Source organism: Solea solea, chromosome 12 (genome assembly GCF_958295425.1).
Source record: "Solea solea chromosome 12, fSolSol10.1, whole genome shotgun sequence".
Lineage (NCBI taxonomy): Eukaryota > Metazoa > Chordata > Actinopteri > Pleuronectiformes > Soleidae > Solea > Solea solea.
In genome coordinates, this window is record NC_081145.1 from 21,005,709 (window position 1) to 21,026,712 (window position 21,004).

A 21,004-nucleotide genomic window follows, 5' to 3' on the forward strand; every position below is an offset into this window, starting at 1 on the left:
TATCAGATGATATATCTTAATCCCCAAGTATAAATACACATGGGTGCATATTCACATACAGAGCGACTACTTGTGACAACCAAAAATTATTGTTAGTGCAATAACACATGAAGTTCAGGAGCGTCATCATGCAGTCAGAGCAAGAGAGGGAGAGAGAGGGGGAGAGAGAGAGAGAGAGAGAGAGAAACGAGCTGCTGAATATTTAAACTGCAGAGGTAGAGGCGGGACTCCCCCAAGTGGACCAACACGGCAACTACAAGCCACTGGAACAAGTGCATGAAATACCTTCACACAGAGAAGATCCGAGACTCTGGGGGGACCATCATCAGGTCTCAAACCAGTAATGACCTGGGGGCCACAAAGTCCTATGGTCAGTCGGGGTTAGGGTTAAATGATATTTATGATGATTGTTCACCTCATTTCTAAATAAAAGTGTTTGTTTGGCTATGGAATGATAAATAGTTGACAATATAAACATATTCATGGTGCAAAATGATTCTGTTAATTAAAGAAAAAACTTGTAATTGATGGGGGGGGGGGGGGTGATCAGTGCTTATCCAATCATTTGTTTATTTTTAAACATGAATAACTTAAAGCCATACACACTTACAAACACAAATATTCCCTATACCCCCCCCCACACACACACACAAATAAAAGAACAGTTTTTCAGTGGGTGTTAACACAGTCGCTGAGCAGAAACAGTGGATATAATGGTGCTTTAGCGACAGCACTGCTGGAGAAATGTGTGCCCCTGAACACAGTGTACTTCTTAAAACAACTTGCAGTTTTTCCACTTTAAACAACCCAAAAATCTCAGTGTTAATACAAACTCTGCCACTGTAACAAAACGTATCCTTGTCATTGTTCACATTATGTAACTTTCATGTCTGACTTCAGTGAAGCTTCCTCAAAAGACTTTGTCTGTCAGAAAAATCTCTTTTTTTTTGCAAATCCAAATTGTTTTTTCAAAGTGTGGACAGGAACAAAAGCCCATGAAATATTGTTCCTTCTCCCAAATGTGACTCTACTTTTTTCAAGAACGAGAACAAGAAATCTTGTAGTTTTCTATTTATAGTAGGTCTTCATGCTATTACTAGGTTTTATTAGTTATCTTCTTGTTTACAGATGGGAAACAATCTTTCTATCTGTAAACAGATGTTCTCTCAGAAAGGCTAGTATATTTTTCCAAGCATCTTCCTGAGCATGGCAATGTGCCACCGTCTCTCCACCCCACAGAGTCATATCTGTACAGACAGAAGGCAACAGAAATAACAACTGTTAAAACTACAGAGTGTTTGTGTGTTAGTGTTTACAACTATCCCAGTCTGAGCTTGAAAACCTACATATTTCATTTGTTTTGGGAACTCTGAAGCCGCTGGCTCGGGTATGTGGCATGTAGGGAGGTTCAATCACATGCCCGGTGTTAGGGTACGACAGGACAGTCAGCAGGTGGCTGTTTCCTGCTTGTTCCATCATCTTCTGCATCTGGAAAAACAAAGGATAACCTCATATTTTCATGTGCAAATTGTCTGCAAACTGAATAAAAACATTCTGATTAGAAGTAACAACTTCCCTGCATATGTGGATGTAAAAATAAAGCAATTTGATATGATATAATAGTGATTTATTCACATAGGAAGTCATCAGCTCAGTCAACTCACATCCATTGCAGACTCGTAGCTGGGCATGTTCTGATCATCCTCACCTACAACCAGCAACAGAGGACACTGCAGTCGCCCCATCTGCTCGGCGACAAACAGCAGCAACATTTAAGATTCATTCACCTGCTGCAGTAATTTCTTTAAAACCTAAATCTTTTACAGAACTACAAAATGAACCGAGTAAGAATTAGACAGAAACACTCTGGTACTGCTGATACTCACGTCCAGCTTAGTTGATGGGTCCGTCATGATGGGCAGCAGTAAGCCTCGCCAAATCACCTGTTCCTCCTCATTCAGGTAAGCCTTGCTTCGCCTACTGATTGGACCAGAAAATACAAAAAGACTTAATCTAATCAAATAGCCATCCGTAAATTCATTTATCTGTGGATAAAAAGAAGAAATAAAAAAAGGGGTGTGCTCGGAGACTGGAAAAAGGTGCAGTAGCAGACTAGTTTGGGCGGAAAGCTTGTTTGATACTGAGAAAGAAGAAAAACAAAAACACACAGGTCTTCATTGTTGGCTATCAAAACATGAAGATGATTTCAACACCAAAGATCAAACATGTCTAAAAGCTTTATGTTTAACCCTTAGTGCTCAGGCGGCATGGCTCCATGCCACAATAATTTGCTGTGGGAATAACACACAACTCCTTATATGGACATCCTGGGGGTGTGTGTTTATAAGTCACATCTTCAGTCTTTACAAATGCGCGGGGGGGGGTTTGTCTTATTATGTGCTGTTGAGTCAAAGTTATGATTCATTTTATATCACATTTTTTGGCAATGACATAAAGTAGCAATAACTGTGCAGAAGTCACAAAATTAGACTATTTCCCCTTTGTTTTTATTCATAAATAAAAAAGTGAACTTTGACATATTTCCAAATTTCACAAATCTGATTTTAAATATTTTTTGAGTACTTTTGGCTCAGGTGTGTTTATAAAGTTGGAGAAAATTAAAAAATATATTTTAACATAGTGATGGAAAAAAGCAGCCTAAAAGTTCTGTGTTCTCAGGGTTAATTTTTCATGAATCTGTTCCACCACAGATTCAGTTTTCGTCCTGAGAGTGGCAGAAGCGGCCGAAATCATTCAGGACACGGAACAAAGGATTTGAGTTGCTGAAGAGAAACCTACAAGTGAACAAAAACTGGTCAACTTACTCCTGCAAGTGATTCACCGTGTCCTCTAAAGTTCCACCAACTGGCTGCACATGGGTAGCGTTAATACACACTGCACACCTGAGCTGGAATCACACACATTTATCCACACTTATGAAATTGAATGATGTAATTATTCTGCACACTTCTGTCAATCTCTCAATCAGATTCATGAGATCATCATCTGGATTTGTTTCTAGTTAACAGGTGAGCCTTGTGAAGACTTAACTTATCACAACTCCGTGGTGTACAGAGGTGTACTATAGTGAAAAACCCTACTTGACTACTACTCTAATCCATGTTATGGTACAAACCTCTTAACTAAGTAAAGAAAAACAACAGCCTATCAGTAGTTTAAGACATGATGGTCAGCCAAACTAGAACATTTCAAGAACTTTGAATGTATCCTCAAACGTTATTGCAAAAACGACCAGGCTTTAGGTCATAAACACTGAGAATGCAGTAAAAAGGAATTAGCTGTATTCAACTTGCTGTAGCACAAGAATTTCCTGGTTTAAGGATCAATAAAATATGTTTATCCAGCTGTCTATATATTATCTTTTAAATGATTTGATCATTACAGCAGAGTTCTTCAGGTCGTTGCAATAGCATGTTAAGCCCCTTTTCCACCTATGGTCCCAGGTAGCCTTGACTCGCCTCGGCACGGCACGGTTTAAGGTTGGATTTCCACTACAAAATAGTACCTACTCAATGTGGGCAGAGTCAGCACTGCACGGCTGCATAAAATTGCCATGACTTTGTTTTACACACGGCACACACAAACGAGTGACTTGGTTTTCAGTGCAACTGAATCATTAGAATCAGTTCCTCCATGACCGGAGCACAGACTCCGTCTGACACAGTCACTGGACTGAAATACAGCGGCAGGGTTTGTGATGCTAAATATCTCAATGTTAAATATTGAGATTTTAGACATTTCCCTGGTAATTGTTAGAGATGAACCTATATTTTTTTAGGATTGTTACATTTTTAACTGAGCTACAGTTCGGCATTGTTCGGCTTGATTCTTGTGTCGGACGTCTTGCTCATGCCTCTTTCTGTGCCGTCATTAATCTCGACATGTGAATCTCCTCAGCCTACAGTTGCATGCACATATCTATTTATTATTACTGGTTTTACCTTTACAACTTCAAAATAACAAGCCATTTTGACGATTAAGTTGCTGCCAAAGCAATTTCCCAGCATGGCGATTCGGTCGCTGAGGACCGCAGGATGCTTCTGCAGGAATGTATAGGCCCTCTGCAACAGGAAGTCACACACACACACACACATGCACAAACTGTTACAGGTGAAACACAGAGAGCAGTTGTCATCTATGTGGGTACTCATAACTTGTAATTTCAGCCGTATCAAACCTTTCACACCTTTAAAAAACCTAACACATCGGGGCCTCTAAAGGTGTTTTGGCCCTCGGCCATTTTCATCGGAAATAAGTTTACACAGCAGCTTAATGAACATAATGTAAATGACCTTTAATATGCCACAGCGTATTTTCATAATGTTTTGTTTCTATAGTTATTTATTTCATAAGTAATGTCTTTGAAAGATTAACTTGTTTCCTTTATTTTACCGTCATTTCCTGTTTTTAGGTTGGTGCTTTTATTTTGATACAGTGTAACCGGAATAAGAAAAAAAGACCAATCTGCAGATAGTCAAGCGTTTGCACGGCACAAACGGGTCTATTAAAAGTTCAAAAACATTAAGAAACGTCTACTTGTAAGTTCGTTTAGCACCTGGCTGATAAGGGCACACGGTTTGTCATCATTTCGTTTTAATGTTGTACTTAATGCTTAGTAGTAATGTGATGTCCTTCTATAGTTTGGCTTTGTTTTATTCCAGTGTATTTTAAGCTAGCAATAACGCTGTTTTGGTGCGATGTAGGGCATGTCTGTCGGTCTGAAAGGGACATTTATTTCAGTTGCTTGATTTGTTAGTATAAATAAATTATACATCATTTTTGGGTGTATTAATAACAATTCCAGAGGTTGAAATAACAGTTAAAATATTGAATTTCAAGTTAAATCTGTTTGTTTATTACACTGTATTCTTTAAGTTATTATTGAACTAAATTGGGCTAAAAACACACTTTTGGATACTGTTGAACATTATGAAGTTGGTAATACTATTTTTGTTTTATTCCATAGCTCTTATGGTGTGTTCAGAGTGTGTTATCAAAGGTTTTAGTGGAGCAACGTTACCTTCTGTTCAGCACAAAAATAAACGCCTATGAACCATCAGTTAAAGAGTTCGACCATCATTCAGCCGGGGACGCTACACATAATGCTGATGTCAGGCAGTTAACTTAGTCTTATGACTTGATTACATGATGGGAGCATTCATAAAGACTTCAGTCAAATGTTATTTTTTTGTTTACATTACACTCTGTAAGTAGACTATAGCAAAGCAATGTCCACACACAAAAAAATGCGCCTGAGGCAAGTTCCACTTAAGGGAATGTGTGGAATCCTTCAGGTTGACTATGCAAAGCAATTCATGCAGTGCTAGCAGGATACAGGCACACAGGAAAAACTGAAACGGGAGGACGCAATAAAACGGTTGCCACAAAATCCTTGAAATAGAGCAGTGGTTCTCAAATGTTTTATACCAAGCACCACCTGAGAAAATATTGTGCTCTCAAAGTAACACCATAATCGCCAACGTTAGAATACAGTGGTGTAAATAAGCCGAGCAGCTGAGCAGCTACGGACTTTTCACAGGAGGCAGGTTTTTACCCCAATAAATGTACCACCAGAGGAAACTTGTGTACCACTGGTACTTCCTCAGTAAAGACCACTGTCTTCCTCAGTAAAGTAAAGACAGACTTGGGTTAATCCCAGGACCAAGAGACACAAGTTAAAGCTCTGGTGTCCAACTTCTATTTCTCCTTGTGGACTTCTGCGTAATTATCAAAAACAATCTCTCTAAAGCCAGGGACAACTTTCACAGTCGTTACAGGCTTTGAAAAGACTGAGTACACAATAACTGACCGGTTTCAACAGATGTTTTTTTATGAAGATTGAAGGCCTGGGGACTGATGACTGCGCCTGATGAAGGATCACAGACTACAACGACCAGCTGTCAAACCAACTGAACATATCAACCTGACGTCTTCCTCTTCTGACTCTACTTCCTGTGTCCCACCTAATCTTTTTCATTGGCTGTTGGCAGCATGTGTTTGCAGTTGGGTCAGTATTTAGTACACACTACCCGACTGCATCCAGAGTCGGTTTTACTTTAAAACACTACATGTTTGGTTCTATGATATTTCAGAAAGTTACTTATTGTATATCTCTCTTTTAACAAAAAGTTACTCCCGACTGCCTCCACTGAACCTGGAGCTGAATGTTTCTTTTTGGCAGAGCACCCCCCCCCCAAAAAAAACAACAACCTGTTAATAAATTATTAAAATACGATTGTTAAGTCCTGCTGAACCGATTTGATTGTTGTATCCATCCATCAAGTAAATGCACACATCATTTCAGTAGGTTGATCAAGTTGCTCTGCACTGGCTTCTTACAGGCAGCCATTAGCTACGATTTTTGTCCACAATGTTTTTTAAGGCAATAATATGCCAGAGATGTGCAGGTTTTTGTTAGTTTTTTTGGAAACAATCACATTTACCTCAAAGTACTCATTGTCCACCATTTTCCCAGTTTCCAAGGTGACTTTAGGTTTCAGGTAGTTGAGAGTCAAGGAAGCAAAGCCGTGGGATGCTAGCATCGCTGAACGGTACTCTACGAAGATTGTTCCAGCCCCCCACAGGTCCAAGACTCCAGGAAACCGCCCGGGCCCTCAAGAGATAAAAACAGCAGGTTTTAGTGAGCGTTGAGTAGCAGCAGTTGCCTATACATTTCCTTTGGACAACATCAAAAACTCAAGTCCTACCTGGTGGAAGGAAGAGGACTGCATCAAGTCCTTCCTCCGTGATCGGGATCCTGCGGACACCAGGCGTCGTGTACCAACGCTCCACCACTGCACAGGCCAGTGGTACCTGGTTCATGAACCCTTCAGTCTGGTGACCCTGATACACTGAGATTGTGACCTCCATGGGAGTCTGGGTGTTCTTCTTTACCAATCTGCATGGTGGCAGTAGAGTCAGCTCTGATATTGACAATTTCGTGTGTAGTGAGCAGTATATCATCTGAATAATTCTGGTCTGGTCTCGTACCTCTGTCCCAGTTTGCTGCCCTGAACTGGTCTGAGGCTCCACAACAGACCCATTGGTTCAATCCCAGAATATGTCCCACCCAGACTGAAATCCTCTGCAACTGTAAAATAAAAAGTTAAATTCCATACTTTAGTAAAAAATGATTTCCAAATGAATTGTCCTGAATTCTCCAGGTCTCAGTCTTGGAGTTACTAACCATTCATAGTCCCAGTGGCATCGGCAGTGTAGTGACCATACGCCTCCCACTTGTTGCCTTTATCACACTGGTTGAAAGCACGGACAGTCAGCGCACAACAAGGTGGGACATTCTGGACCAGGACAATGAATTTCTCATCCATAAGTCCTCTGGACGGCTGGACTGACAGCTTCACACAATCTTGTTTCCTGTCCATTCTGACCTAAGCAGACCAGAGACAAACACTGGACAGAAACATGAACATGAATATGAAATATAAAGTGCAAAAGAATTCTAATAATAACTTACTTAATCATTTACTGTGTAACTTTATAGTTATAAAAGCCGCAACGGAAGTCAGCAGTTGTGTAGTTTATTGAACAGTACTTCCCGTCCAGCTTTACCATTAGCAGGCGGTACGCAGTACCTACACCAGGGGTTAATTTCTTAATTTTGGCCTCCCTGTGTTCCAGTACTTATTTGGGCAGATCCAGAACCCTAACCCTAACCCGGTATAAAAAAAAACAACTTAAGAAACTTAAGGTCTAGGTCCTACATCTTAAGTTTCTTAAGTTTACCAATTTGCTTTGCAATTTGCCACTGCAGTAATGTGTGTGTTTCAGCCGTTCCTAAACATGAAGTGCACCGACCCTTTACGGTACAAATGTGTACACACAAATGCGAACACACAAGAAAAAGCTATAGTCGTTCATCTTGTTTTTCGTATTGTTCGTCTTGCATATGGTTAATACTCATATTTCCTTGTCTTATTTCTATTTTGTTGTGATTTTATCAAACTTAAGAAGTACTTACAGTACACAGTAAAAGCACTTTATACCACTTATTCATGAAGTACATAAAGAGCTTTGTCCAAACGCACTTTGTAAAATTTAAACCATAACCTACTAATAAAAATTGTGGTAGAGTGCGTCATGCTACTTGTGCACGTTGTCAAAGTATAGCAACTGTACGCCGTTTATTCTACAGGCTGTCGTGGTTACTGTGGTGGTGCTACGAGTAATAAACGGTCTCATCACCATTAACAAACGACTCTGCCTCCCGTGATTCTTTCGGGAGACACACTTCCCCTCGCCGGCAACACCAAAACCTAAACACAACGCAGAGTATCGGCGGGCGGAGTGGCTGCGGCAGAGTGTGGGTTACATATACATCTGCTGCTACTCAAGTATGCAAAATATTTATATACTTAATGTAGACACACTGTTATTCATTGTTTAATATTGAGTTTTATATTGTTTTATATTCTCCGTCCACTAAACCCACCCCTCCTCGACTCTGATCTCTGTACCTCTCTGAATGTAGAGTTTTATTGGCTCGATGGTGCCTTCTTGTGTCCAAACAGGGTACTGTTACTGTGGGAGGAGACGGAAGATCAGCGGTGTAGTGATAGGAAGTCGGGCTCTTTTCAAAGAGTGGGATCTTTTGGCTCGGCTCCCGAACAAGAGCCGACTCTTACAGCTCCCAAATGGCTCTTCACTGAGTCTCACTCAGAGCCTTGTGTTTTAGTCTAATTCTTTTCATGTGCACCTTACACAACCAACCTAACCCTGCGCTGTGTCCAATATCTGCTTCTTCTTCGGATTCTAGTGATGTGTCGTTCGTGAACGTTTCGTTCAAAATGAACTTATCTTTTATATGACTCGGGAGTAATGAGTCATCTCAGTGAGTGATTCGCTCATTTTCATGCAGTACCTTCCTTCGCCACATGGCAGACAGCTGCATAAGCTCAGTCAGCAGGACAGGAAACAGAAATGATTAGTTCAGGAGTGACTCAACTGAGTGGTTCGTTCGTTCATTTTCATGCAGTACCTTCCTTCGCCACTTGGCAGACAGCTGCATAAGCTCAGTCAGCAGGACAGGAAACAGAAATGATTAGTTCAGGAGTGACTCAACCGAGTGGTTCGTTCGTTCATTTTCATGCAGTACCTTCATTCGCCACACGATGGCAGGCAGCTGCTTAACCTCAGCAGGAAAGGAAACAGAAATGATTAGTTCAGGATTCACTCAACTGAGCGAGCGTCCGTCCTTAGGTCACGTGACAGCTACCTAGTCACTGTTGTGCTGTTAAACAACAATGGCAGAGAGGATACAGGACACAAGTCACTTTATTGAGGTGTGTATTTGCTTTCCTAGGGTTTCATATGGTTTGAATTGCTTATGGCATTTTGTTTATTATACTTTGTCAGCTGAAGCAAACCATGTTAAGTGTTTGAGAACCGCAGTCTTTTTTTTACAACGCCCACAAGAGGGATACAGCGCCAACCGCTGTAAAAATGAAGATTAGTTTAATTTACTGTCTGAGAGTAAAAGATCCGAATCAGTAAGAAGAGTCGAACTTCCCATCACTATCGGATTCGTTCACTTTTTTCCTCACCCAGTTGGCTGTCTGTCTTTAGAACGTCTGCCCCCGTCCTTGTTTTACATAATGACATGATCCAAGTCTGTCCTCGCATGTCATTGGTCACACACTTCACTTTTTAAACAGTTGGAGGTGTTCATTCATCAGACATCATCCTGTTCTGCTAGTACAGTAAGTAGTTTGTACTTTATGTCTCTGCTTATGATGTGATTTTTTTTTAAACCCTTCAGCCACAAGGTAGGACTCACAAACCATTTTTTTCTGGCAACTTTATAACTAAACAGTTACCATCGACCCCATCGAGCCAATAAAACTCTACATTCAGAGAGGTACAGAGATCAGAGTCGAGGAGGGGTGGGTTTAGTGGACGGAGAATATAAAACAATATACAACTCAATATTAAACAATGAATAACAGTGTGTCTACATTAAGTATATAAATATTTTGCATACTTGAGTAGCAGCAGATGTATATGTAACCCACACTCTGCCGCAGCCACTCCGCCCGCCGATACTCTGCGTTGTGTTTAGGTTTTGGTGTTGCCGGCGAGGGGAAGTGTGTCTCCCGAAAGAATCACGGGAGGCAGAGTCGATTGTTAATGGTGATGAGACCGTTTATTACTCGTAGCACCACCACAGTAACCACGACAGCCTGTAGAATAAACGGCGTACATTGAACGCAACAGTACAGTACACCGGGCACATCAACATGCGCTAGCGCCCGGGAGCTAACATAATTAGCAACCACAAATCAAAACAAAACACACAGAGCTTGCTCAGGATAACGTAATTAAAATATATCACACACAAAACCTATCACACTACTACAACACAGAGAACATAAAATCTCCCTCGCAGAGTTTTAAGCAGCATTCCACACAAAAGAATAATTAAGTTTAAGGAGCAACATTCCACCATGACCTACCTGTAGAATAAACGGCGTACATTGAACGCAACACGGCGTCCAGTGTTGCCAGATCAGATTGACAGTTTCCAGCCCAATCACATCGTAGAACCCGCCCAATCCAATAAAAACCAGCCCAAACCACGAAGTTGCCAGACACTCGTGTAAACCCGTAAAATCATAACACATAGACATCCAGAGCTTCATATAGCATCAAATAGCCACACATAAATGATAGATTAACAGGTTTAATGCAACCAACAAGAGCGCAGTAAATCAACCATTGGCTACACAAATTGCAAGATGAACCTCTGGCATCCTAGCGCCAGGCCCAGATTAGTAATAATAACAGCTGCACGTAAAAAGTTGCACTTTTAACCGTGTAGGCCTAATATATTTATACCCTTACCCCACTTCGGCATGATGCTGCTGCTTAGCTAGGTCACCCGCTTCATATTTAGCGCGGCTACAGTGCTGAACTGACGTCACGGACCGGTACGTTGCCGTATGCCGATTGAATAGCCCACAACTACCTCAATTATTTATTTATTTAAACTATTTATTTATTTATTTATTTGAGAGAGAGAGAGAGAGAGAGAGAGAGCTGTTTTTACAATATTAAAAAACCCGCCAAATGTGGACAAAAGCAGCCCAAATTTTATTCACCCGCCCAATGTATTTTTTCCCCGCCTGACGTAAACAAAAGAAGCCCAATTGGGCGGAAAACCGCCCAATCTGGCAACACTGACGGCGTCTCCTGCGTAACACACGTCAATTCTACGGGTAGTGGGAATAGACAAATAAAATAATTTAAAAAAAAGAAATAATTAAATATTTAGTACTCTATAGTACTCTAATAGTGCAAAACAGCGCAACACATACACCATGTTACATATATATATATATATTCATTATTTAATTGTGTAAAGATACATAAATATTAAAAAACCCAATAATATATATGGAGAAGGTGCACGGAGGTAGCAGCTTATACAGTGTACTGTTTTAGTCATTCGTCATATGGGGGAGTCTTGGCATGTTTGCCAATATCAGATGATATATCTTAATCCCCAAGTATAAATACACATGGGTGCATATTCACATACAGAGCGACTACTTGTGACAACCAAAAATTATTGTTAGTGCAATAACACATGAAGTTCAGGAGCGTCATCATGCAGTCAGAGCAAGAGAGGGAGAGAGAGGGAGAGAGAGAGAGAGAGAGAGAGAGAGAAACGAGCTGCTGAATATTTAAACTGCAGAGGTAGAGGCGGGACTCCCCCAAGTGGACCAACACGGCAACTACAAGCCACTGGAACAAGTGCATGAAATACCTTCACACAGAGAAGATCCGAGACTCTGGGGGGACCATCATCAGGTCTCAAACCAGTAATGACCTGGGGGCCACAAAGTCCTATGGTCAGTCGGGGTTAGGGTTAAATGATATTTATGATGATTGTTCACCTCATTTCTAAATAAAAGTGTTTGTTTGGCTATGGAATGATAAATAGTTGACAATATAAACATATTCATGGTGCAAAATGATTCTGTTAATTAAAGAAAAAACTTGTAATTGATGGGGGGGGGGGGGTGATCAGTGCTTATCCAATCATTTGTTTATTTTTAAACATGAATAACTTAAAGCCATACACACTTACAAACACAAATATTCCCTATACCCCCCCACACACACACACACAAATAAAAGAACAGTTTTTCAGTGGGTGTTAACACAGTCGCTGAGCAGAAACAGTGGATATAATGGTGCTTTAGCGACAGCACTGCTGGAGAAATGTGTGCCCCTGAACACAGTGTACTTCTTAAAACAACTTGCAGTTTTTCCACTTTAAACAACCCAAAAATCTCAGTGTTAATACAAACTCTGCCACTGTAACAAAACGTATCCTTGTCATTGTTCACATTATGTAACTTTCATGTCTGACTTCAGTGAAGCTTCCTCAAAAGACTTTGTCTGTCAGAAAAATCTCTTTTTTTTTGCAAATCCAAATTGTTTTTTCAAAGTGTGGACAGGAACAAAAGCCCATGAAATATTGTTCCTTCTCCCAAATGTGACTCTACTTTTTTCAAGAACCAGAACAAGAAATCTTGTAGTTTTCTATTTATAGTAGGTCTTCATGCTATTACTAGGTTTTATTAGTTATCTTCTTGTTTACAGATGGGAAACAATCTTTCTATCTGTAAACAGATGTTCTCTCAGAAAGGCTAGTATATTTTTCCAAGCATCTTCCTGAGCATGGCAATGTGCCACCGTCTCTCCACCCCACAGAGTCATATCTGTACAGACAGAAGGCAACAGAAATAACAACTGTTAAAACTACAGAGTGTTTGTGTGTTAGTGTTTACAACTATCCCAGTCTGAGCTTGAAAACCTACATATTTCATTTGTTTTGGGAACTCTGAAGCCGCTGGCTCGGGTATGTGGCATGTAGGGAGGTTCAATCACATGCCCGGTGTTAGGGTACGACAGGACAGTCAGCAGGTGGCTGTTTCCTGCTTGTTCCATCATCTTCTGCATCTGGAAAAACAAAGGATAACCTCATATTTTCATGTGCAAATTGTCTGCAAACTGAATAAAAACATTCTGATTAGAAGTAACAACTTCCCTGCATATGTGGATGTAAAAATAAAGCAATTTGATATGATATAATAGTGATTTATTCACATAGGAAGTCATCAGCTCAGTCAACTCACATCCATTGCAGACTCGTAGCTGGGCATGTTCTGATCATCCTCACCTACAACCAGCAACAGAGGACACTGCAGTCGCCCCATCTGCTCGGCGACAAACAGCAGCAACATTTAAGATTCATTCACCTGCTGCAGTCATTTCTTTAAAACCTAAATCTTTTACAGAACTACAAAATGAACCGAGTAAGAATTAGACAGAAACACTCTGGTACTGCTGATACTCACGTCCAGCTTAGTTGATGGGTCCGTCATGATGGGCAGCAGTAAGCCTCGCCAAATCACCTGTTCCTCCTCATTCAGGTAAGCCTTGCTTCGCCTACTGATTGGACCAGAAAATACAAAAAGACTTAATCTAATCAAATAGCCATCCGTAAATTCATTTATCTGTGGATAAAAAGAAGAAATAAAAAAAGGGGTGTGCTCAGAGACTGGAAAAAGGTGCAGTAGCAGACTAGTTTGGGCGGAAAGCTTGTTTGATACTGAGAAAGAAGAAAAACAAAAACACACAGGTCTTCATTGTCGGCTATCAAAACATGAAGATGATTTCAACACCAAAGATCAAACATGTCTAAAAGCTTTATGTTTAACCCTTAGTGCTCAGGCGGCATGGCTCCATGCCACAATAATTTGCTGTGGGAATAACACACAACTCCTTATATGGACATCCTGGGGGTGTGTGTTTATAAGTCACATCTTCAGTCTTTACAAATGCGCGGGGGGGGGTTTGTCTTATTATGTGCTGTTGAGTCAAAGTTATGATTCATTTTATATCACATTTTTTGGCAATGACATAAAGTAGCAATAACTGTGCAGAAGTCACAAAATTAGACTATTTCCCCTTTGTTTTTATTCATAAATAAAAAAGTGAACTTTGACATATTTCCAAATTTCACAAATCTGATTTTAAATATTTTTTGAGTACTTTTGGCTCAGGTGTGTTTATAAAGTTGGAGAAAATTAAAAAATATATTTTAACATAGTGATGGAAAAAAGCAGCCTAAAAGTTCTGTGTTCTCAGGGTTAATTTTTCATGAATCTGTTCCACCACAGATTCAGTTTTCGTCCTGAGGGTGGCAGAAGCGGCCGAAATCATTCAGGACACGGAACAAAGGATTTGAGTTGCTGAAGAGAAACCTACAAGTGAACAAAAACTGGTCAACTTACTCGTACAATTGATTCACCATGTCCTCTAAAGTTCCACCAACTGGCTGCACATGGGTAGCGTTAATACACACTGCACACCTGAGCTGGAATCACACACATTTATCCACACTTATGAAATTGAATGATGTAATTATTCTGCACACTTCTGTCAATCTCTCAATCCGATTCATGAGATCATCATCTGGATTTGTTTCTAGTTAACAGGTGAGCCTTGTGAAGACTTAACTTATCACAACTCGGTGGTGTACAGAGGTGTACTATAGTGAAAAACCCTACTTGACTACTACTCTAATCCATGTTATGGTACAAACCTCTTAACTAAGTAAAGAAAAACAACAGCCTATCAGTAGTTTAAGACATGATGGTCAGCCAAACTAGAACATTTCAAGAACTTTGAATGTATCCTCAAATGTTATTGCAAAAACGACCAGGCTTTAGGTCATAAACACTGAGAATGCAGTAAAAAGGAATTAGCTGTATTCAACTTGCTGTAGCACAAGAATTTCCAAGTTTAAGGATCAATAAAATATGTTTATCCAGCTGTCTATATATTATCTTTTAAATGATTTGATCATTACAGCAGAGTTCTTCAGGTCGTTGCAATAGCATGTTAAGCCCCTTTTCCACCTATGGTCCCAGGTAGCCTTGACTCGCCTCGGCACGGCACGGTTTAAGGTTGGATTTCCACTACAAAATAGTACCTACTCAATGTGGGCAGAGTCAGCACTGCACGGCTGCATAAAATTGCCATGACTTTGTTTTACACACGGCACACACAAACGAGTGACTTGGTTTTCAGTGCAACTGAATCATTAGAATCAGTTCCTCCATGACCGGAGCACAGACTCCGTCTGACACAGTCACTGGACTGAAATACAGCGGCAGGGTTTGTGATGCGGCTCGTTTTCAGCAGTGCTGTCACTAAATACACCAGACTCCTCTGTTAAATATTGAGATTTTAGACATTTCCCTGGTAATTGTTGGAGATGAACCTATATTTTTTTAGGATTGTTACATTTTTAACTGAGCTACAGTTCGGCATTGTTCGGCTTGATTCTTGTGTCGGACGTCTTGCTCATGCCTCTTTCTGTGCCGTCATCAATCTCGACATGTGAATCTCCTCAGCCTACAGTTGCACGCACATATCTATTTATTATTACTGGTTTTACCTTTACAACTTCAAAATAACAAGCCATTTTGAGGATTAAGTTGCTGCCAAAGGAAATTCCCAGCATGGCGATTCTGTCACTGAGGACCGCAGGATGCTTCTGCAGGAATGTATAGGCCTTCTGCAACAGGAAGTCACACACACACACACACACACAACACACACACTGTTACAGGTGAAACACAGAGAGCAGTTGTCATCTATGTGGGTACTCATAACTTGAAGTAAGTTTACACAAGGTGTTATACAGAAAGCCCCCTGAGGAACGTCAGTGATGAAATCATTATTGACATTGGCATACATTTATCTCCTGACTGCAGCTTAATGAACATAATGCTGATGTCGGGCAGTTAACTTAGTCTTATGACTTGATTACATGATGGGAGCATTCATAAAGACTTCAGTCAAATGTTCATTTTTTTGTTTACATTACACTCTGTAAGTAGACTATAGCAAAGCAATGTCCACACACAAAAAAATGCGCCTGAGGCAAGTTCCACTTAAGGGAATGTGTGGAATCCTTCAGGTTGACTATGCAAAGCAATTCATGCAGTGCTAGCAGGATACAGGCACACAGGAAAAACTGAAACGGGAGGACGCAATAAAACGGTTGCCACAAAATCCTTGAAATAGAGCAGTGGTTCTCAAATGTTTTATACCAAGCACCACCTGAGAAAATATTGTGCTCTCAAAGTAACACCATAATCGCCAACGTTAGAATACAGTGGTGTAAATAAGCCGAGCAGCTGAGCAGCTACGGACTTTTCACAGGAGGCAGGTTTTTACCCCAATAAATGTACCACCAGAGGAAACTTGTGTACCACTGGTACTTCCTCAGTAAAGACCACTGTCTTCCTCAGTAAAGTAAAGACAGACTTGGGTTAATGCCAGGACCAAGAGACACAAGTTAAAGCTCTGGTGTCCAACTTCTATTTCTCCTTGTGGACTTCTGCGTAATTATCAAAAACAATCTCGCTAAAGCCAGGGACAACTTTCACAGTCGTTACTGGCTTTGAAAAGACTTTGAGCCTCCCGGTCTGCCCCATGGTACACAAAGGAGCTGAGGCAGATGAAAAGGTCAGGCCGTGTCCTGGAGCGAGCCAGCGTAACATCTGGCCTGACGGTGCATAAGTGGCCTACCGGTAACATCAAAGATCTTACGCTAAAGCCCTTTCCGTGTCCAGGTCAGAACACTATTCCACAATCATCAACAATAACCCAGGTAACTCCAAGCAGCTCTTCTCTACAGTAAATCACATTCTCAAACCTCAGATCACTCCATACTACACTCATACAGACAGTAACTGCAACAAGTTCCTTGGATTTTTCACCTCCAAAATTGACAATATCTGCTCATCTATCATACAAACACATAGTCCCATTCAAGACATCCCAGCAATTTTCAGCACACAACATTTCTCACATTTCATCCCCACAACGCAGCAGGAGGTCGAAAAGATCATCCGCAGATCCAAACCATCCACCTGCTCCCTTGATCCCCTCCCTTCTCCTCTGCTCAAAACACACAACCAATCCATTACCCCTCTCATAACAAAAATCATTAATCTTTCTCTCCAAACAGCCAACGTTCCTCCCTCCCTCAAAACAGCTTTGATAAAACCTCTACTCAAAAAACCAACCTTAGACCCAATCCCTCTGTCAAATTTCAGACCCATTTCAAATCTCCCATTCATTTCCAAAATCCTAGAGAAAGTTGTTTCCATCCAGCTTCACAACCATCTCAAATCAAATTACCTATATGAAAAATTCCAATCCGGTTTCCGCCCTTCCCACAGCACAGAAACAGCTCTCACCAGTGATCTGCTGATGTCCTCTGACACGGTTCCACATCCCTCCTCATTCTTCTCGACCTCTCTGCTGCATTCGACACCATTGACCACAACATCCTCCTCCACCGTCTCCAGCACTTCATTGGCCTCTCTGACACTGCCCTTCACTGGTTCCACTCCTACCTCACTGACAGGGCCGAGCGCGTGGTCCTGGGGGATGCTAAATCTCGCCCCCAGACTGTCACCTGTGGAGTCCCCCAGGGCTCCGTGCTCGGTCCAACCCTCTTCACCATCTACATGCTTCCCCTTGGGTGTGTCGTCAGCAGGCATGGAATTAATTTCCACTGCTATGCTGACGACACACAACTCTACCTTAAGGTCTCCCCCTCTGGGTCCCCCTCTGCCACTGTTGCTCGTCTCGGCTCTTGCCTGGAGGAGATAAACGCATGGATGAGTCAAAACTTCCTGCAGCTGAATGGCTCAAAAACAGAAACCATCCAAACCAGTACTCCTCAATAACTCCGTTCTTCCCCCATAACCTCAGTTTCACTTTTTGGCCACAACATTCCCCTCTCTCCCTCCGTTACCAACCTAGGGGTCAAATTTGACCTCCACCTCTCCTTCGACAATCATGTCACCCACATCTGCAAAACCTCCTTTTTTCACCTCCGTAACATCTCCAAACTCCGCCCCTTCCTCTCCCTTCCAGCTGATGTGCAGATTTGATTGTTGTATTAAATGCACACATCATTTCAGTAGGTTGATCAAGTTTCTCTGCACAGGCAGCCATTAGCTACGATTTTTGTCCACAATGTTTTTTAAGGCAATAATATGCCAGAGATGTGCAGGTTTTTTGTTAGTTTTTTTGTTGTAGCTATTTTTTTGGAAACAATCACATTTACCTCAAAGTACTCATTGTCCACCATTTTCCCAGTTTCCAAGGTGACTTTAGGTTTCAGGTAGTTGAGAGTCAAGGAAGCAAAGCCGTGGGATGCTAGCATCGCTGAACGGTACTCTAGGAAGATTGTTCCAGCCCCCCACAGGTCCAAGACTCCAGGAAACTGCCCGGGCCCTCAAGAGATAAAAACAGCCGGTTTTAGTGAGCGTTGAGTAGCAGCAGTTGCCTATACATTTCCTTTGGACAACATCAAAAACTCAAGTCCTACCTGGTGGAAGGAAGAGGACTGCATCAAGTCCTTCCTCCGTGATCGGGATCCTGCGGACACCAGGCGTCATGTACCAGCGCTCCACCACTGCACAGGCCAGCGGCACCTGGTTCATGAACCCTTCAGTCTGGTGACCCTGATACACTGAGATTGTGACCTCCATGGGAGTCTGGGTGTTCTTCTTTACAAAGCTGCATGGTGGCAGGAGAGTCAGCTCTGATATTGACAATTTTGTGTGTAGTGAGCAGTATATCATCTGAATAATTCTGGTCTGGTCTCGTACCTGTGTCCCGGTTTGCTGCCCTGAACTGGTCTGAGGCTCCACAACAGACCCATTGGTTCTATCCCAGAATATGTCCCACCCAGACTGATATCCTCTGCAACTGTAAAATAAAAGGTTAAATTCCATACTTTAGTAAAAAATTATTTCCAAATGAATTGTCCTGAATTCTCCAGGTCTCAGTCTTGGAGTTACTAACCATTCACAGTCCCAGTGGCATCGGCAGTGTAGTGACCATACGCCTCCCACTTGTTGCCTTTATCACACTGGTTGAAAGCACGGACAGTCAGCGCACAACAAGGTGGGACATTCTGGACCAGGACAATGAATTTCTCATCCATAAGTCCTCTGGACGGCTGGACTGACAGCTTCACACAATCTTGTTTCCTGTCCATTCTGACCTAAGCAGACCAGAGACAAACACTGGACAGAAACATGAACATGAATATGAAATATAAAGTGCAAAAGAATTCTAATAATAACTTACTTAATCATTTACTGTGTAACTTTATAGTCATAAAAGCTGCAACGGAAGTCAGCAGTTGTGTATTTTATTTTACAGTACTTCCAGTCCAGCTTTACCATTAGCAGGCGGTACGCAGTACCTACACCAGGGGTTTATTTGAGCCGGATCCTGCCGGAACAAGATCCGGCACCTCTTCATTTTGGCCTCCCTGTGTTCCGGTACCTCTCATAAAAAAAAAAAAAAAAACTTAAGAAACTTAAGGTGTAGGTCCTACACCTTAAGTTTCTTAAGTTTACCAATTTGCTTTGTAATTTGCCACTGCGGTAATGTGTGTGTTTCAGCCGTTCCTAAACATGAAGTGCACCAATGATCCCCTTTACGGTACATTTACTGCAACCGTACAAACTAAGCAGTATTTCCAGTTTTCAAAATAAAGTCATATCAAATGTGAACACACAAGAAAAAGCTATAGTCGTTCATCTTGTTTTTCGTATTGTTCGTCTTGCATATGGTTAATACTCATATTTCCTTGTCTTATTTCTATTTTGTTGTGATTTTATCAAACTTAAGAAGTGCCGGTATAGTATTGGCACTTCTTCCGGCACTTACAGTGCACAGTAAAAGCACTTTATACCACTTATTCATGAAGTACATAAAGAGCTTTGTCCAAACGCACTTTGTAAAATTTAAACCATAACGTACTAATAAAAATTGTGGTAGAGTGCGTCATGCTACTTGTGCACGTTGTCAAAGTAGTATTAAGTCCCAATAAAACTGAAAGCATTAACTACTTTTCAATTATCATAAAACAAGACACGATATTCCTTTGTGGACCCATATGGAGAACCTTGCAATGTTACAACAGACAAGAAAATACAACAAGCCACAACGTCTGTGTTCTCTTTTTGAGAACACAAATAATTTAAATATAGGGAGACTTTTGCAATTATTCTCATGGCACTGGATTTTTGTATATATATATATATATATATATATATATATATATATATATACATATATATAAAGTTAGTTATAAAGTTGCCAGAAGAAAATGGTTTGTGAGTCCTACCTTGTGGCTGAAGGGTTTAAAAAAAACAAAACACATCCCACGCAGAGACATAAAGTACAAACTACTTACTGTACTAGCAGAACAGGATGATGTCTGATGAATGAACTCCTCCAACTGTTTAAAAAGTGAAGTGTGTGACCAATGACATGCGAGGACAGACTTGGATCATGTCATTATGTAAAACAAGGACGGGGGCAGACGTTCTAAAGACAGACATCCAACTGGGTGAGGAAAAAAGTGAAGGAATCCGAAGAAGAAGCAGATATTGGACACAGCGCAGGGTTAGGTTGGTTGGGTAAGGTGGTTGGTAAAAGATCCCACTCTTTGAAAAGAGCCCGACTTCCTATCACTACACCGCTGATCTTCCGTCTCCTCCCACAGTAACAGTACCCTGTTTGGACACAAGAAGGCACCATCGAGCCAATAAAACTCTACATTCAGAGAGGTACAGAGATCAGAGTCGAGGAGGGGTGGGTTTAGTGGACGGAGAATATAAAACAATATAAAATTCAATATTAAACAATGAATAACAGTGTGTCTACATTAAATATATAAATATTTTGCATACTTGAGTAGCAGCAGATGTATATATATATATATATATATTCATAATTTAATTGTGTAAAGATACATAAATAGAAAAAGCCCAATAATATATATGGAGAAGGTGCACGGAGGTAGCAGCTTATACAGTGTACTGTTTTAGTCATACGTCATATGGGG

General features: G+C 41.0%; 2 protein-coding genes across 9 annotated transcripts; both read right to left on the bottom strand.

The window, feature by feature from the left end:
* Nucleotides 1–554: 554 nt before the first annotated feature.
* On the bottom strand, nucleotides 555–11,034 carry LOC131470505 (peroxisomal succinyl-coenzyme A thioesterase-like). 6 transcript variants are annotated; one of them, XM_058646376.1, is made up of 11 exons: nucleotides 10,491–10,869; nucleotides 7,208–7,409; nucleotides 7,012–7,111; nucleotides 6,729–6,919; nucleotides 6,465–6,634; nucleotides 3,963–4,082; nucleotides 2,826–2,908; nucleotides 1,887–1,980; nucleotides 1,665–1,745; nucleotides 1,347–1,488; nucleotides 555–1,247 (listed from the first exon to the last, which is right to left on the bottom strand). In XM_058646376.1, exons 1-11 carry the CDS (start codon nucleotides 10,674–10,676, stop codon nucleotides 1,123–1,125), a joined length of 1,494 nt encoding a protein of 497 aa, XP_058502359.1. In that variant the 5' UTR covers nucleotides 10,677–10,869; the 3' UTR covers nucleotides 555–1,122. The 6 variants fall into 6 exon arrangements, with proteins under 6 accessions (XP_058502359.1, XP_058502360.1, XP_058502362.1 ...); XM_058646377.1 differs by lacking the exon at nucleotides 10,491–10,869 and adding an exon at nucleotides 10,879–11,034 and having other exon boundaries at nucleotides 558–1,247; nucleotides 7,208–7,431; XM_058646379.1 differs by having other exon boundaries at nucleotides 558–1,247; nucleotides 7,208–7,431; nucleotides 10,491–10,568.
* A 1,029-nt stretch (nucleotides 11,035–12,063) lies between these two features.
* Nucleotides 12,064–20,771, bottom strand: LOC131470506 (peroxisomal succinyl-coenzyme A thioesterase-like). 3 transcript variants are annotated; one of them, XM_058646382.1, is made up of 11 exons: nucleotides 20,351–20,771; nucleotides 18,946–19,169; nucleotides 18,750–18,849; nucleotides 18,467–18,657; nucleotides 18,203–18,372; nucleotides 15,512–15,631; nucleotides 14,343–14,425; nucleotides 13,404–13,497; nucleotides 13,182–13,262; nucleotides 12,864–13,005; nucleotides 12,064–12,764 (listed from the first exon to the last, which is right to left on the bottom strand). In XM_058646382.1, exons 2-11 carry the CDS (start codon nucleotides 19,139–19,141, stop codon nucleotides 12,640–12,642), a joined length of 1,302 nt encoding a protein of 433 aa, XP_058502365.1. In that variant the 5' UTR covers nucleotides 19,142–19,169; nucleotides 20,351–20,771; the 3' UTR covers nucleotides 12,064–12,639. The 3 variants fall into 3 exon arrangements, with proteins under 3 accessions (XP_058502365.1, XP_058502366.1, XP_058502367.1); XM_058646383.1 differs by lacking the exon at nucleotides 20,351–20,771 and adding an exon at nucleotides 20,282–20,342; XM_058646384.1 differs by lacking the exon at nucleotides 20,351–20,771 and adding an exon at nucleotides 19,915–19,974.
* Nucleotides 20,772–21,004: the final 233 nt, after the last annotated feature.